Here is a 17,833-nt window from a genome sequence, read left to right on the forward strand (position 1 = left end):
TATCACTTTCTTCCACAGAAGCCGAATTCGTGGCATTGTCTGTATGCTGTCAGGAACTGCTATGGATCAAAAGGCTGCTAGGCGACCTCGGTGAGGAAAACCACGAACCAACCAGTCGTGTGGGAGGATAACCAATCGTGCATCAAGATGGTCGAATCAGATCGAATCGACAGCCGCTCCAAACACATCGACACAAAACATGCCTTCACTAAGGACCTGCGGAAAGGGGTGTCATCGAGTTGCAGTACCTGCCGACCGAAAACATGGAAGCTGACCTGATGACGAAGCCGATCGGACGAAGCAAGCTGGAGCGCCATCGGATGGCAATCGGCGTTGAGTGAACGCAAACGTGTCCACGTTGAGGAGGAGTGTTGGACACAGGACCACCCTGTGTGCAACGCAGGACAGTTAGCTGTCACACCTCAAAATCTGAATTACCCTTGTCCGAACTACACACCTCTGCTATATGAACTGCGACCATTTTGTGTCAAATAAACCTCCTTCTTCATCATTACTTCAACCGAACCACACGTGCTTCTGTCTATTCCTAATTTCCCTACGGCACTGCAAATCTCTAACAAAGATACCATTCTTTTCATGATAAGTTTGATCGAAGAATCAAAATAAAACCAAACAGCATGACGCATGGCGTGAAATTAGTGTAATTTCAGATACACCTGTCGACTGTTTGGTGAGGAAATGGAAGTCACTTTGTGGCTCTTTCCGTTTCTACCATGCAAAGGAACAAAAAAGTAAAGTGACTGGTTCATGTAAGTAACTGTTCATTTATCATCGACATTCCATAATATTTGATGTTTGATTTGAATTTCAGCTTCATCGAGCATATATAAACCAAAATGGTTTGCATACAGAGCAATGCATTTTATGCATCATGCAAAGGAAACTGCATCAACAATGGACACCGTAAGTTAAAGTTACATCCGCATAACGAATAATCAAAATATTTCAAAATATTACATTCAAATGATTCTTTAATCGTATATCTACATCAGCTCTTTCGGACTATTCAAACCGCATAACTGTAAGTAACGGAATGCTAAGGTAACGGTCAGAGACTCGCCATATGCTTTTGTATGGGATTTGAAGTTTATAATGCCGCAAATACACGACGCGCGTTTCCCTGGGCACGTCCAAACGCGTATAACTGTTCCGTAGAGATATCTCTGCGATTCTGAGTTTTCGTGATCGAATGACATTCCATTTCTATGGATGGATCGTTATATGCGGGCGCGGAAACGCGCGTAATATATTTACGGGCTAACAGCACTTGCTAATTTGCCGCATCGCCGCTTGCAATTTTATTTCAAATGTTTCAAAAAATATTAAATAATGATTATCCTTGTCAAGAAACAACAATATCTCATATAAATACCCCAAACAAGTAGAAAATTGAGAAAATTAATTTCTTGCTACTTGCGGCAATTCTCTGACCATTACCTATCGACAAACCCATCGAATCGTCAATTCCGTATATGTTTGACAGGAGTTTGACGAATATCCTTCTGAAGACTGGCTAAAGCAGAGAAACGGTAATTTTCTCGATTTCTTGTTCATAGAATCAACATAAATATAGTGGAGCATCGTTTATCCAGGTACCTTTCATACGGTTGTCCGTGTATTTGTGCTATTTAGAAATGACAGCTCAATACAAAATTGGCATCTTTTGCAAGGTATATGTTTTGAAAAAATTAAAAATACATACTCTTATTTTCCGAACCCGGATAAACGGCGTTACACTGTATTTAGTTGTAGTAGATAGTGTAGAAAATGTGAATGATTAACTTTTGTTTTCGTATTTTTTTAACAGTAGTCTAGATAAATCCATCCTCAAAATATTGTACTCCACTTATGTAGTAGTTCATTTTTTATTCCGTTTATATTCAAGTGTCAATATGTACATGCATTACTCTTATTCAAACATTTTTACACAATCATCTAAACTAACAAAATGAAAACATAATTCTTTAATGATTAAACAGATAGTTTGCAAATTGCATCCTCATATCATTGAGTTCGTTTGAAGGTCTTATTCTAATACCTGCTAATCTAGTTATGGGTGGTGCAGAATTTGATTCGGAGCGGAAAGATCCGTTAATTGTCTTGCCATTATTTTGTGCATCTGTTCCTTGTGCGAAGTATAAGTCTCCCGAATGACTAGCTCGAATAAAATTGTGCAAATATACAGTAGCGAGAACTATTTCCTTGACATGTGTGGGTTCCAAAGGTATACATTTATCTAAAACTCTAAATCGACTGTTGTGAATGGCAAAAGTGTTTTCCACGATTGCCCTAGATCTTGAGTGGCACACATTAAAGTTTCGTTGGATTGTACAGCTGGGAGGAGTGCCACTGAAAGGTCGTAAACAATATTTGCTTAAAGCAAATACTTTGTCTCCAAGTAGAACATGAGGCATTTTTTTCGCATAAGGCGTACTTAAAATTTGAGGCTCGGTGAGATTTAAAATATTGTTTTCTAATTGGGGATATATAGCACAATTTTTAAAAACACCACCGTCAGATATACGACCTTGACATCCTACATCTGCATATAAAAAATTGTAATTAGCATCTACAATTGCTAATAGCACAATACTGTGGAAACCCTTGTAGCTATAGTATTCACTTCCACTGTTACGTGGCTTTTTTATTTCTATGTGTCGTCCATCCATCGCCCTAATAACATGTGGAAACCCTTATTTTACTTCAAATTCATCGGAAATTTGCATCCATCTTCCGGTGTAGATGGAATCTAAAAATAAAATTTCATAGAAATTAACCATAACTATACCTATATTTTCATTAAATATTACTATATTTGAAACAATTAAAACTATCATCGCTTTTCTTTTGATTGTGTTTCAGATGGGAAGGAACTGGCCATCATCATCATCATCATCAAACCCTTTAACATCACACCAAGAGACTTCAGACATAAAAATACCTATAGTTGTGGATCTAAATTCTCCAATAGACTACTATTGGATACAATTGGACTACTATCCAATAGGCTACTATTACGCCAGATAATTTAGAACAAACTGCTGAATTGAGGGTTTTACCAAATACTCCAATACAAAACACACAACACCCAGTTATGTCGGAGTCGTCGACAAGAATATCAATCAGTAATATACTAAACAACCAACCATCCATACAACAGTTAACGCAGGAAGCTCGGACACAATCATCTACACCACCATCTTCGGTTTCACAAACATTCTGATTGCAGCCTTCCGAACCATCAAACCGTCGAAATCGACGACCTGCGCAGGTAAGAAATGGTAGAACAAGACAAATGGCTGATAAGAACAAGACAAATCCCTTGAAAATGATGGAGAATTGGTACGATTGCTAAGGAATCTGACCAATCAAACATCGCAGATAACAGATCCAGAAGCGGTTGAAATGTCTACTGCATTTTTACAAATGATGAAGAGAGTTCCAGCCGAAAGAAGACAAAATACTTTTGGGAAGGTCCAGGAAGTATTTGCAAATACATACAAGCATGACGAAGACGTATTGAAGTATGGAAGGGCGCTGTGCAACTTGCTACAGTTGATGGACTCATCAAACAGAAAAGAAACTTTCAACCAACTCCTAAGAGTTATAAATGATCGTTTAGGTGAATATTAAGTTTGATGAGTTAGACTTACAATTAATTCATAATTTAGAATTAAAAATGAAAAATAAATAAAATTGAACTTTGCAGTTACACTATGTTGCTTAACACGTGCTTACCTGAACAAATTCGCTAAGTGCAGTTATAACGGCCTTACATACTTGATGAATAATACGACCAATTGATCTAACCGACACCTGAAATAAAATTATGAACTTGCTACTTGCTATGAACTGTGCTGAATTTTCTTTTATTTCTTACCTGGAACACATAATGAAGACTTGCAAATCTATCACCTGTCGCAAGGTATCTTAAAGTTATTAAGAGCCTTTCTTTAGGAGTAATAGCCAATCTCATATTTGTATCCTGCATACGAATTATGGGTTCGGTCCAAGAAAGCAGAAGGTCGAAGTTTTGCTTCGTCATTCTTAGCAAGTTTAGTGTTGCAAAATTGGATTCCTCCTCCATTAAAGTGTTCAATAATCTGACTCCTGCTTCATTTTTTTGTACCATTATAGGCCTCATCCACCAGCGCCTAATGGATCGAAGTATACGTCGGCGACGCATAGTCAACAATCTTGCCAAAATTCCAGACCATTGCGGTGTATGCATCATTGCTATGATCTGCGTTTCTCGCCAATTATACTCGCCATAACGTTGTATTTATATTAGACTTACATTTTTACCGTTTACTTATTGCGCTGTTGTGTTGAAAATGTCTTCAAAGATCCTTGGTTAATATCATTTGACAACGACAGTGTGTTGCAAAATAAAACACGTTAGAGGTGCTTTGCTGTTTATGTAATTGTATCAAAATATATTTTCTATTTTAATTCACACAAAGCTATTAAAATATTTTATATTGCAAAACTCAATAATGCATGAGATATACATTTATTTTAATTTACCGTAAGTTCCGTGTTTAACATGAAAATTAAAACGTAAATATATATTTGGTTCGTCACTGTATGCAAAATGACACGACTTCTGTCAAGAGGCAAAGCTTTTTGTCATTCGCTAATTTTCAATATTTATTTATTTTTGGTCGCATATTTATTTTTGGTGCGGCCACGAGAAAAGCTCTTTTTTGCAGTTGACAAGCAATTTTGACAAAGTTGAAAAATTTTCAACATTTTTTTCAGCTCCGTGGCCACGCGCTAAGAGGTGATACTCAGAACGATTGATGTGACCAATACATGCTCATGACATGTTTGTGACCATCGCTTGGTCAGTCACTATATCATGACTTTTTTTTTGCTGTGATCAATTTTGCAAAATGTCACTGACATAGTCATGACAAATTCTGGCTGAAACAAAATCATCTCAGCGTCACGAGCTCTACTGCGATGATCAGAGGTGAGTCTCAAACAGTTGGTGCGACCATCGCATGCTTGGTGACATTGTGTGCAACCAACTCGTGTTCAATCATTTGGTCGAGGCATTTTCAGTCGGTGATCATCGTGATGGTCATGTGAGATATGCTTTGCGTGCGAGTGGTTCCAAGAAACAAAATGAGCATGTTTTCTCGCTCTGTTTGACCCGACAGATAATCAAAACAGATAGAGGGAGAAAGCATGCTCATTTTGTTGTTAGAGCCCACGCGCAAGTGTATTTCAAGAATGTCGCGATTATCACCGACAACAATGTCGTGACCAAGTGAGTGATCAAAAGTTGGGTGCTAAACTAAATGTCACCAAGCATGTGATTGATCCACCAACTGTTTGAGCATAGTCACTGATCATCTCAGTTGTGTACGTGATCTGATGTGAGCTTCGTTTCAGTCATGAGTGTTGATGATTGAAACAGTGGCATTTGGCAGCACTGTTCACAGCCAGAAAAAAATCATGATAATGCGTGCGCCGGCATTAAGCTAAGCTTGTCAGTCAGAGTATTGCGTTGGACTCAAGAATTCACATGTCGTGTTCAGCATGTCATGACGCACTTTTACTGACTATCAGCAATGAGCATCAAGCTACCACGGATATGTTCATTGTTTTCGTTGGTGAAAATCTCGTGATACTCATGACATTTTGCAGCACTGCGTGCAACAGCACCAAACGGCATGTGACGACGTACAGTGTGTGGATGTGTGTATGTGTGTATGTACTTTTAGGCAGCGAAGATGGATTGAGGTTATGTTTACAAATTGAATGAGTTTGATGCAGAAGCGTCTTTGTAATAAACATGTATTTTAGTTGCATATTTCCTGTGTAAAAGTTTGTAATGTGAACTTAAAAGTATTGACCAATGGCGCTATTCACTTGTGTGCTGTTGGCGAATGTTGAAGCTTCCTATGTTAGTTTGTTGTGCTTAGTGTGAAGCAAAAATGTGTGCTAAAGTGTTCTTCTTCTTTGGCGCAACAACCGCTGTCGGTCAAGGCCTGCCAGTACCCACTAGTGAAGTGAGCTTGGCTTTCAGTGACTTATTGTTATCATAGCAGGATAGTCAGTTCTGCGTATGGGAGCACGGTCTATTCAGGACTTGAACCCATGACGGGCATGTTGCTACGTCGTACAAGTTGACGACTGAACCACCAGACCGGCTCAACCGGCTAAAGTGTTATACACTAGAAATATTTATACGTATCCGTTTAATGTTCGGTTGTACCCATTTAATTTTTTATATTTTTGGGTGTCCTTATCGTTTACCAGGAGAAACAGATTGGAGGTTAGAGGGAGATACGTGCAGCTATTTCGCCTCCGCAGGAAGTTATGTTAAATAAAGTTGTTGTATTTGTAATTTTTCATTACGCTGAAATTAAATAACTAATCGGATAAAATTTGCCGTTTAACTTTATGAATAATCGATGTTATCAGTGTTCTTCAGGAGTGTTCCAAGCTGTTCGAAGACACACAAATCCGATTCACCACGTATGCACCCAGCGGATTTCCATCAAAGCCATCAAAGGCGGAAAGCCATCAAAGATGTGGGCATGTTGGTAAGGAAACTTTGATTATTTTTGCTTTTAGATTTCTTATCCTTCTTTTTGTTTACAACCTTGGATCGTCGTCGCGGGTCTTATAGGAACTGCGCGGTCAGAGCAACAACCGGATGAGCATTTCGTTGCAGGTGGAAATCATCTCAAGTTTGGGAATTGAAGAGAGTTACGGCACACTGTGAACATCGTTGTAAACAATCGATGGTAACATTCATATATAGCTTATGAATGCAAGGTTTTATCTAATTATTCATTAATTCGTTATTTATTAATTTGAGCATTAGCGCTCCATCAACGTATGCTGTTTGTTGTTTTTTTTTTAAAGAAAATTCCTCCAAATGAACAGCCCGGCCTTTCTCGGGTTGTTGTTGCTTGACCGCGACAATTGACACCACAGTTTGCTATAGTCGCATTGTCGTCGTGTAATCGTGTTATTGCTGTTAACGCACATTGTTTATAGCTAATAGTTAAAATGGCCCAGTTACAGGCTACATCAACCATTTTGTTTTTTTGATTCTTTGTACAAGATTTGTTTTGTATGTTTATAGTATTTTCAACACACATTGCAGTATATACAACTATGATTTCTTAATTTTATATTATTTAAAGTTTTATAAATTAAATTGTGGGTCGTGTACCTTTTGGAATAAATAACTTATTCATCGGAATTCACATTGTTGCCGTATGTCGTATAACTCTTGCCGATGAAGAGCGGCAATTCTGCGAACTCTTTCCGCCGTTCAGCATCTTGAACAGTCTGGGCTGTCTGCACACGCCTTTTTTCCCGCAAACGCAATACCCTAAATTAGCCCCACAGCATGCTCTGCCAGATGCACTGTTGCAGAACCTAGACGTTGGTATCAGTCGGAACTCGCCACATAGCAGCACTACCTTATCACTGAACGTTTGGCGATTTCCCATAACGTCCTGTAAGGCGCGAGCTTCAAAAGCTTGGATGTCTCGTTCCATACGTTTCGTGGTGGTGCCCACTGATCTTAGGGTATGTGTTCCATCCTTGTCAAGGGGGAGTGATAACCTGCTCTATTTTCAAATGACTCAACCAAAATATCAGTGAAGCCTGTTGCATACATTCAGCCTGTGCTGACTGTACCCGGATGTTACAGGAACTGTTAGTGTCCAGGTTGAGCGATAGCTTGAATTTAGAGTGTAGCGTTCGTCCCCCGTTCTGCAGCAGAGCACCAATTCTACTCGAAGCCCCGGCGATTGCAATTTTTTAATTGGCGTCGCGTGTACGCAAGGATAGTTTGGAGCAGAAACAGCTTACCGGTGCCACCAGGTTCATCAAGGATAGATTGTTCTGTCAAACTGTAGCTATCCACTGCTGCAGTAACTAAATCGTACACCGTTCGTTGTTTATTCGGTTCACTTTGCTAATATGTTGTTCATCACATTGATAGCATAAGAGTGCTCCACGTCCACCAGGGAATATATTTCGTCAGAGGATATGGCAGATTGTAGCAGGTCTGGTCGTATTTGCACAAAGTCGGTTAACTGCGGCTCGCAAACTCGGATACTCGGAAACATCGTCTGCGTCTTCTTAGGTGCTGATCAATGGGTCGCAGCGCTTTAAGGAGCCTGACAGTTCGCAACAGCCGTTTCTCCTCGGACACTTCAACAAAGTATCGGTCCTGATTTTGCCGGTGAAAGTCTTAACAAACGTGGTTCACGTTTGAGTCCTACAATAAGAGAAGATTCTGAGACGTTCCCTCCGACAATATAAGGGCAAATAGGTGACGCACATAATTGAACCTTTTGAGACTACTTCCTGTAGGGTCCTGGATATTTTGGTGTCGTCCTGCAGCAATCCGAACATCACCACCATGCAGCTAATAACGATTTTAGTCTGGCGGTGGCGCACGATCCACTGGTTACCCGTACCAACATACCAGGGAAGCTGATACAATTAATTTTAAACTTACCTGTACTTATTTAATCTTTGTGCCATTTAGATCACTTCATACATATTACAAAACTGCACATATGTATGGACGATCTTCGTATGTTTTTTTTAGGTAAATATGGTTGTCGTTTTTCGTACGACGCCTACATCGATGAATCTCTATGTCTGTGCAAAGTGTGCAAAAAATACCAACATAGTACAAAAATCATCCAAGCTATCCGCATCTAACATCAACTCACTAACCAACATCGTCTCACTATAGAGTGAAAAAGTAACGCTCTATAGTGAGAGATAGAAAATGAGAAGCTTTTTGTAAAATTTGTTATAGGATTCAGATGCACCAGCATTATTTATTTTCCGGAATATCGTTAGCGTTGTTCTTCTTAATTAGACGGAAGACGCTTGAAACTAGCACCTGAGTCAATCGTCAAACGGTTGACAGTGAGCAATAAAGTACAATAAATGATAGTAGCAAAAACGCAGCAAAAACTGATATTTGTATCTATCCTTTGAGTATAACTGGAAAATGCAAAATCATCTTCAGCTATTTTTGCTTCAAAAGCATCAAACTGTTGTTCATTTCCGATTTGTTCCATGCCTAAACTCTGCGCATTTCTTCTGATACCTTTCATAGGATTCAGTATTGTGAACTGCTCATTTAAAATCACCATTATCTGAGCGCTGCGTGCATCTATTTTCGTTAACAGCATCCGACAACGAGGGCAGCAGCTTCCAGAATGCTCTGTAGAAGTAATTGAAAGGACTGCTTAATTTGCTCCTGCTGCATTCTGGTGTTCATCGTCGGTGATCATCATTATTGGCGACGAAAGCAGCACAGGTTCGTACACCGAAAACGTAACAGAACTCGACGGTTGACGGTTTCAGATCACTTTTTCTGGTTATATTTTCAGGCAAATTTATCACAACAGGACCAGTTGCTCGTTCAGTCGTTATGTACGATGTACCGCCGCTTGTCGATGGCTCTTGGTTACCACCATCAACTATCTTGCCTGGCGATCGGATCTGGCTAGGAACACTGGTAAAAGATTGCTCAGATATAGCAGTACTCGTTGATGGTTTTTTAACATTAACCTTAATCATTTTGGCGGCTCACAACACAAACAGATCCTTCAGCAGCCGCTATCGCCGATGCAGAAGCACTGGTGGCTAATTGTTGTCTTACAACAGCAGTCTTCATACCACGCTGATTCTTCGGAGCATGAACTTCGGCAAACGATGCAATCGATGGTACTGCCGATCCCGTCAATGCCTGTTGTCTACCGATCTTCATACCTGATTCCCGCGGTATAGCATCAGCAACCGGTACCAATGATGGCGCAGCAGTACAAGTTGACGGTTGCAGTCCATGTTGCTGGCCTAGCGGACGGAATGGTGCAGGAACACGAGGTAATGTTGACCGATGATGATTACCATCACCGGCACCCGAGACCAGCGCTGACACTGCATCCCTTACCTTCACCTGTTCAACAACACGAACTGGCATTCATTGTTAACTGATCCGAGCGGGCTGACCAGCCACTGAAACCACCGATGGCACTGCAATTGTTGTCGGAAGTTGTCCAACAACACGGACCGGCAATCCGGGAGGACGAATGGCACGAGGAATGGCAACCGAAATCACCGATGGCACTGCACTTGTTGTCGGGAGTTGTCCAACAACACGGACTAGTACATCTAACTGACGAAACGACTGCACACCCGCAATGGCCGAAGGCATCACTTGTAGAGGAAGTGGTACTTGAGACTTCCACAACTTCTTCCTCCAAACGAAGACACGTTAGTTTATCTTGCGTCGACATGGTGTAACTTCTGCAAAATGTACGGAATTGCACTAATATTTTCAAATTTACACAATAGACACTGAACATACATTTTTGCTGGAACTGGTGATTTAATTTTAGACACTTTTGCTCGAGGCATTCGATGTATTAACTTTGGAGTCTGAAGTTTAACTTAAATCGTGTATCAAAGTGTTAGCCCTTTTATACTGCATTTCGAGCAGACTTATGAATGAGTGGGAGGAGCTAAAGGACTTGTGAAAGAACGATTAGGATATGGTTTGATGTCGAATATTGTGCCTGTTGCTTGTAATACCGAATGTTGCCAAGCTCACGTACCCGCGTTTTATGTACCCATGCTAAATTGAAGCAAGGTTGAAGTAAGTCTGACAGTATCTAAAGTAATATAAAGACAATATGATAAACTAGTTAGAAATGTTTTTTTTTTCATTTCAGCTAATATGCCATGCGAAAAAGCAAAATAAACATTTAATTTTCATGTTTATTAAGTTAAACCGACATTTTTTTTTCATCTAAAACGTTTTTTATGTGTTTTTTTTTTCTCATCGCGTTTAGGCGTCGTGTATCAGATAGCAACTACTAATAATTTCGTCGTCTGAAGCGGACAGGGCCGGTCTGGTGGTACAGTCGTCAACTCGCACGACTTAACAACATGCCCGTCATGGGTTCAAGTCCCAAATAGACCGTGCCCCCATACGTAGGACTGACTATCCTGCTATGGTAATAAAAAGTCACTGAAAGCCAAGCTCACTTCACTAGTGGGCACAGGCAGGCCTTGACCGGCAGCGGTTGTTGTGCCAAAGAAGAAGAAGAAGATGCGGACAGTTATGAAGGTACAGAATCTTCCTTCGCCCGGCTGTACATGTGATGATGAATGCGTTCACGCATCTACGAGCCGGTAATTGGCGGTATTCAGATCATCGTCGTTCTGTTAGCTTACCTAAGCTTCAGAAATTAGCGACAATGTAAAATGAAAGAGAAAGACAAATTGACGATTAAAATAATATAATTAAAATTAATGGTTAACATGGATTGCGCTCCACTAACAATATTTTTCTCTTATATTGTCCATTTCAGCTGTGCTGTGAGAATTACAGCTGGCTCTCACAACCGTATGGAAGCCGCAGCGAGTTGGTAACATCAAGATCATCACCACCGCACGAAGCGCAGCCTATTGAAGCAAGCCTAAGCGGACAGCAACCACCTGCAGCAAACGTACGCCGAACGAATGGACGTGGTAGACACGTTATGATTGCAAGGCGATACTTGCGCTCTGAAAATGCTAGCACAGATGTTTGAGCCACAGAGGTGACGTTTCGAGAGTGTAAAAACATGCCTGGCCCACAGGTATGCAACAGCCGCGCCCAAAACTATGGCATAGTATTGGATGTTAGCTCATCCGCTAGCTCTGGTTACGCTGGTGCGGGTAGGAAGCGTACAAATGAAAAAAAAAGTAAAATTGTCCCCATTATTCCTGTGTACATCCAAGAAACGACCACGAACGATCAGCATGAAATGCACTTGACTGATATTATTCTACTTTCTTTAGTGTCAGATAAGCCGTTCTCATCAATGACATACCATGTACGGTCGGTTAGTTACACTCCATCACGAAGGACTCGATGACGACGCAACTCCTGCACGTTCACCTGCAATCTCATCTACGGTACACATACTATTAAAGTGAACAGATACGAACACAAAACTCTAAACAGCACTAAAGGTAATCATCTAAAATTCTACTCAGCATTAAAGGTTATCATCATCATCATCACACACGTACCGCCATCATCACTTTTATAATTACAGTGCTGCCCAGAAATATAGAGAACGGATATTTCACGGAAATAGTAGAACTTTTTGTTGGGTAGGTGCACCAATTATGGACGAGTTTGTACAGTATTTGGACTATAACAAGAATTGTGACAAAACTACCGAATAAAAATTCATGAACAAAGGAGAAGGAGATAGACACACATCTAAGCTACCTTATTGCTTTTACATTTTGTAAATTAATCATTTTTTACAAAAGTTATAGCCGTTTTCCAAAACCTCTTCCATGCACCAATTGTTGTGCTATGTGTTCCAAATGTTGTGCTAGTCCAAAAAATGCGGTAGGATTGTTTGATCTTACCAAATCTGATCGAAATTGATTTTCAACATCAAGAGGAATATTTTTAAGGAATTTACAATTACAGTGGAGCGTCCTTTATCCGGGCTTCTCGGGACTTGACCTCGCCCGGATACGCGAATAACGCGGATAATGAGTCAAATGATATATTTTATCACCAATTCCAGATTATTTTTTAGAAAATTTTCTTATTTTTTTATAAAAATAACCCAGTTTTTATTAACTTCACGTTTTTCCAATGCGAATATTTGAAATTTTACATGTCCCAAATAGCCAGAATTGCTTAAGCAGCTCATTTTGGCACGCTAAAGATCGCTGCTCTAATTCGCCTTTTGCAGTAGATAAACAGCATCAAAGTTCTATGTGGGTCTTTCAAACAGCGCCTAAGCAGCTTCCTTATGCCACGATGCCAGGAATTATTTTTCTTTGTGTTTTATTTTCAAGCAAGCGTCATCGATGAAACAAATAACAAGATTTGTTTCGTTTAACACTAGAACCGCCGGACTTTTCAATCTTACTAAAACCGCCATATGGGACAATTTTGTCCCATTCGTTATGTGTACATATTTAGACATGTTAATTATTTCCTAAGGGTTTCATGTGGCAAAATAATTGATAAACTTTATAAATAGGTATAATCTTTATAAGGGACACTCAGACGAACCAGTGCTACTAATAAAATTGCGCTAGAGTGTACGGTAGAATGCTTTTATAGACTAGCCGATTGAATATAGCGTAAACATAAGCACGTAGTAAGCAAGAGTAAAAGCACGTATGTAATTGAATACTTTCGCGCACTTTTATTGTTCTATTCGTATTGACATCCCGCTGCGCAAATTCGAGCAGTTTCCAGCGCAGGAAATGTACCAAAATCTGCGCTGGCCAGCGCCATCTGTTGGCGAAATGGACGAACTATTTATGGCGGCGGAGCAAAAAAACGGTCAAAAAATTTAAAAATATTGGCGCCCATTTTTTCGTCCGCTTCTTCTCCTTCCCTCACCCTGCCTTGCCTTACTTGCGCTTCTGCCCGTGCCTTCCGCCTCCTGAAGCTGATTGGCTGTTGCGGTGTATGCGTTGATACTCATATGTGCATTGCGGTTGTATATTGTTATTGGTGGGTGTTAGCATTTATTAATTTGTGTGTGGCCTTGAGACGCTGTGGGAGAAGCTGGATTGGGATTTAAAGTGTTATCGGTGTATTGATGGTTTATTTCATTTCATGCCGCTGCTGAAGAGACCATTCGATGCCCCTGCCAATTGAGGGTGAAGAAGCCTATTTAAAACAAGCGTAGGAGAACGTCTAACACTAATCTAATATTTTTTTAATTTGAACATGTTTGATGCTTCAACGACCTTCTAAGCATAATGAAGCACAGTGTATAGTGACTATATAATATATTTTTTTAATGTGCCGAAATCTTTCTCGAGTTTTTGTGTCTCGACACACACACACGCACACAGCGCGGGGAAAGTGACCATTCACTCTATCATGCCGCGATCCCCCACCCTGCCCGGCGCTTTGGATGAGGATGCGATACAATAAAGCTGAACCAGCCGTTCTACCGATACGGTAGCCGTAATCGATCATGCGGGGAGGGGGGGTGGTCTGGTGGGGGGAGTGCGTGCTTGCATTCGCGCTTTCGTGGATGCGTGCTTGCGTTTGCGCTTTCGCGGGTGCCTGCCCGCGTACACGCGTACGTGCATGTGTGCGTGTGTGTGTGCGTGCGTGCGTGCTCGCGTGCGTGTGTGTGTTTGTGTGTGTGTGTGTGTGCGTGCGTGTGGAAACCCCAAAACTATTTGATTCTGATGCGTACATTTTCATCCGCTGCGGCTACAAAGTCCATGCATTTTCGATTTCGCTACCTGAGAGACAACACAACTATCGGATTGGCACCACGATCTTTGCGATCGGTTCTGCTGTTGGGGGTGTTAAAAAGGCACACGATCGAAGCAAACGTGCATGTGATATGTAGCAAATTTCTTTCGCGCATATGGTGCTGCACCTGCCCGTCCAGAATCTGGCAGCTTGTTGGTTTGGAGAAGTTATCATGACGCCGATTGACCGGCAGTGCCTTGGAATGGGTTCGGATCGGTAGGTTCATGTTTTAGTCGAGTGAATTCCGTGCATTTGTCGCGCCACAGCGGTAGACCCGGCAGCACCAAAGTCAAAACAAAAACCTTCCCCGAGTGTGGACTGCTATGCTAATTTCTTCTTCTTCTTATTATTATTATTATTATTGGCGTAATAGTCTACGCGATTATGCCGGCCTTTTCAGGACTTGAGTACCACGTAGCCGGATAGTCAGCCCTTGCTACGGCGGACGGTTCATACGCGGTTAGAACCCACGACGGGCATGCAGATGTGAGGAATGACGGCGGTGCCGCGGGACCGCTCCTATCCAGCGGGTAACTTGCATACTGCCACATTGTCTGCTTCCCGATGCATACGCTGCAGGCAGGAGGAAGGATGCACCTCCACAACAAAAAAACACCGTCATGAACCAGCGGTGGATCTAACGGTAGACGGACTAGGCGGTCGCCGAAAATCTCTAGTCTGTAGTATGCCGTATGTCTACAAGTGGACAGAGTATTAGCGACAAGGGCCGCCGGAAAGATGGTCGTTGGGGCCCCGTCGCAGGAGAACCTTCTGCACTCCCCCGCCGGCAATAATTTTAGGACATGTGACCGATGATCGTAGGGGTTCCATCGCCAATCCCCTCCCCCCACCCCGCCGGCAATTTAAGTATAATGTTAAATCTCATAACAGCTGTATGCCAGTACCCCCTCCTCCCTGTCATCAGTTACCATTGACAGGGGCCTCAATTCGTCTTTCCGCCTTTCATGAACACCTTCCTTTCTTTGACCGATGGATCATAACATTTCGGAAAAAACACATTTGGTGACAGTTTTGCACACACACGCACGCTCATACCCTTGCGCAGACGGCTCAGCATATCTGTGTAATCTACAACATACGAAAGCAAAAGCTTAGTGTAACAAAGTTATGCTTAATGCTTAACACGTTCAGATCGATGGCAGGCCCCACTGCCTGCCAGTGAACCTTCCAGCCTGCGTTCTAGGTGCTGGTGGAAAGGAAAGTTGATGAAAATCAGCGCCGGGATGAACGTGTTAATGCGAATTAGGATTCAGCGCGTTTCACAGCAAACCCTCCAGCGTTAGCTAGCGATTCCTTAGTCATTTTTACATTGCAGCAATTGAAATTATTGCGCTTTTTTGGTTTGATTTGTGAAAATGCAACTTCATCGCCGCAATGTTTGTTAACGGCTTTTTTGAGCGCCACAGCAACTCATGAGCATTGACCACACGCGAGAAAGAGATGGCGCTATGGAGGGAAAAAGCACGGACGACGGCTGACAGCGATTGGCCGTCTGACGCACCAACACATCCAAACCTTCGATAGCGCGCTCAGGCGAGGGGTATGAGGCGGAGCCAGGGACGGGTAGCTCGACGAGCTGCTTGACAAATTTGCCGTTGGAGAGAAAAGGAAGGCATGATAAAATTCTCCGAACGCCATAATTTCTTCAGTCGCTTTGCGCAGCGGGATGCCTTGTTACGAAAACGCGTACACACCAGTGCTGCCAGACTTGGAGAAGCACCCGTCACTCGTTGACAGCAGGGATGCCAGCCATCACAATTAATTTTGCTTATGGGACAAAAATGTCCCATATGGCGGTTTTAGGTTGAAAATGATTTTTTTTTAATTACCATATGAGATACAATTTTGTTTATAGGTGCATTCAATAGATCGTTAAAAAAAATGAAAATCAGAAATTTTCAATGAGTTCTCACGATGGCAAGCGTAATAACACACCTTTCTCGAACGCGATGGGACAAAAAAGTCCCATTGGCGGTTCTAGTGTTAAACACATGTGTATATTTTTAAATCCTTTGTATTGATGAATTACACAAAATTTTACACAATTTACTGATAATTCACAATCACTTCTCTCAATATTCATTCTTCAATTAACGAATCTAACTTGTGCAGTGTTGGGAAGGAATGACTAGCTACCTTGAAACATGGATGCACCTTGTTGAGATGTCAAAAGAAAAAGGAATAATAATAAAACAACTCTCTCTTGAACTTCGACCAGCAAAGAAGGTAGTTGTGCGTCGCTTCTTGTCGCCGACAGCGGTAATTAGGCTGCGCCAAAAGGGTATGCAATCTGCATCACAACCAACAACAACAACAAATGTCAACAGCGTAGGACGTAGGATCAAGGGCCAAAGGCTTACCAACCAACAACAACAACAAATGTCAATAGCGTAGGGCGTAGGGCCAAAGGGCCAAGGGCTTAGCGATCGCTAGAGCAGCATGTACCAGCAGGATGCATACCTTTCTTGGAAAATTTGTAAAAACAAGGTTTTAAACCGCCAGGGGTAAAAATAAATGAATTATATTAACTGGAGAAAACATTTGGTGGCTCCAGAGAGGATAATAATTCATTAGTATTTTTATTTACCTCGTAAGAGGGACCCTTCATTGGGACAACCTGGCCAAAAAATATTAGTATATGTGTTGTATTGTCCAAACCCCCTTCCCCGCCCCTCGAGTCCCCACCCCCTCGATCAACCGAGTCGGGCCAGCCAGGAGCCCCGCTGCCAGGGAAGGACTCAACCGAGTCGGGTCAGCTAGGAGCCCCGCGCCAGGGAAGGACTCAACCGAGTCGGGCCTGCCAGGAGCCCCGCTGCCAGGGAAGGACTCAACCGAGTCGGGCCAGCCAGGAGCTCCGCGCCAGGGAAGGACTCAACCGAGTCGGGCCTGCCAGGAGCCCCGCGCCAGGGAAGGACTCAACCGAGTCGGGCCTGCCAGGAGCCCCGAGCCAGGGAAGGACTCAACCGAGTCGGGCCAGCCAGGAGCCCCGCGCCAGGGAAGAGCTCGTGGGAGCTAGGCCGCTGCCAGGGAGGTAGCCGCCCACCGCCCCACGCCAGGGAAGAGCTCGTGGGAGCTAGGCCGCTGCCAGGAAGGTAGCTGCCCGCCGCCCCGCGCCAGGGAAGAGCTCGTGGGAGCTAGGCCGCTGCCAGGAAGGTAGCCGCCCACCGCCCCGCGCCAGGGAAGAGCTCGTGGGAGCTAGGCCGCTGCCAGGGAGGTAGCCGCCCACCGCCCCGCGCCAGGGAAGAGCTCGTGGGAGCTAGGCCGCTGCCAGGAAGGTAGCCGCCCACCGCCCCGCGCCAGGGAAGAGCTCGTGGGAGCTAGGCCGCTGCCAGGAAGGTAGCCGCCCACCGCCCCGCGCCAGGGAAGAGCTCGTGGGAGCTAGGCCGCTGCCAGGAAGGTAGCCGCGCACCGCCCCGCGCCAGGGAAGAGCTCGTGGGAGCTAGGCCGCTGCCAGGGAGGTAGCCGCCCACCGCCCCGCACCAGGGA

General features: G+C 42.9%; 1 protein-coding gene and 1 pseudogene across 6 annotated transcripts; one reads left to right on the plus strand and one right to left on the minus strand.

Moving 5' to 3' along the window:
• Positions 1–364: 364 nt before the first annotated feature.
• On the plus strand, positions 365–12,601 carry LOC121587944. Of its 6 annotated transcripts, XR_006004135.1 has the most exons (11): positions 365–770; positions 833–924; positions 1,014–1,042; positions 1,505–1,550; positions 2,884–3,292; positions 6,457–6,578; positions 9,207–9,337; positions 9,411–9,538; positions 9,625–9,906; positions 11,397–11,666; positions 11,869–12,601. XR_006004135.1 is itself a non-coding variant. In XM_041905319.1 (5 exons), the coding sequence occupies exons 2-5, from the start codon at positions 858–860 to the stop codon at positions 3,051–3,053; spliced, it is 312 nt and encodes a 103-aa protein (XP_041761253.1). In that variant the 5' UTR covers positions 390–770; positions 833–857; the 3' UTR covers positions 3,054–3,916. The 6 variants fall into 6 exon arrangements, 1 of the variants encoding a protein (XP_041761253.1); XR_006004137.1 differs by lacking the exon at positions 6,457–6,578 and having other exon boundaries at positions 366–770; positions 11,869–12,600; XR_006004138.1 differs by lacking the exons at positions 9,207–9,337; positions 9,411–9,538; positions 9,625–9,906; positions 11,397–11,666; positions 11,869–12,601 and adding an exon at positions 6,665–6,763 and having other exon boundaries at positions 380–770.
• On the minus strand, positions 7,524–7,636 carry LOC121591191 (annotated as a pseudogene).
• Positions 12,602–17,833: the final 5,232 nt, after the last annotated feature.

This window comes from Anopheles merus, chromosome 2R (genome assembly GCF_017562075.2).
Source record: "Anopheles merus strain MAF chromosome 2R, AmerM5.1, whole genome shotgun sequence".
NCBI classification, from domain to species: Eukaryota; Metazoa; Arthropoda; class Insecta; order Diptera; family Culicidae; genus Anopheles; species Anopheles merus.

Bases quoted from the DNA above. Each gene is read 5' to 3' on its own strand.
- LOC121587944 (XM_041905319.1), top strand. From the start codon at position 858: ATGGTTTGCATACAGAGCAATGCATTTTATGCATCATGCAAAGGAAAC. The intron at 925-1,013 runs GTAAGTTAAAGT...TATCTACATCAG, and splicing joins CTGCATCAACAATGGACACC to CTCTTTCGGACTATTCAAAC. The intron at 1,043-1,504 runs GTAAGTAACGGA...TATGTTTGACAG, and splicing joins ACTATTCAAACCGCATAACT to GAGTTTGACGAATATCCTTC.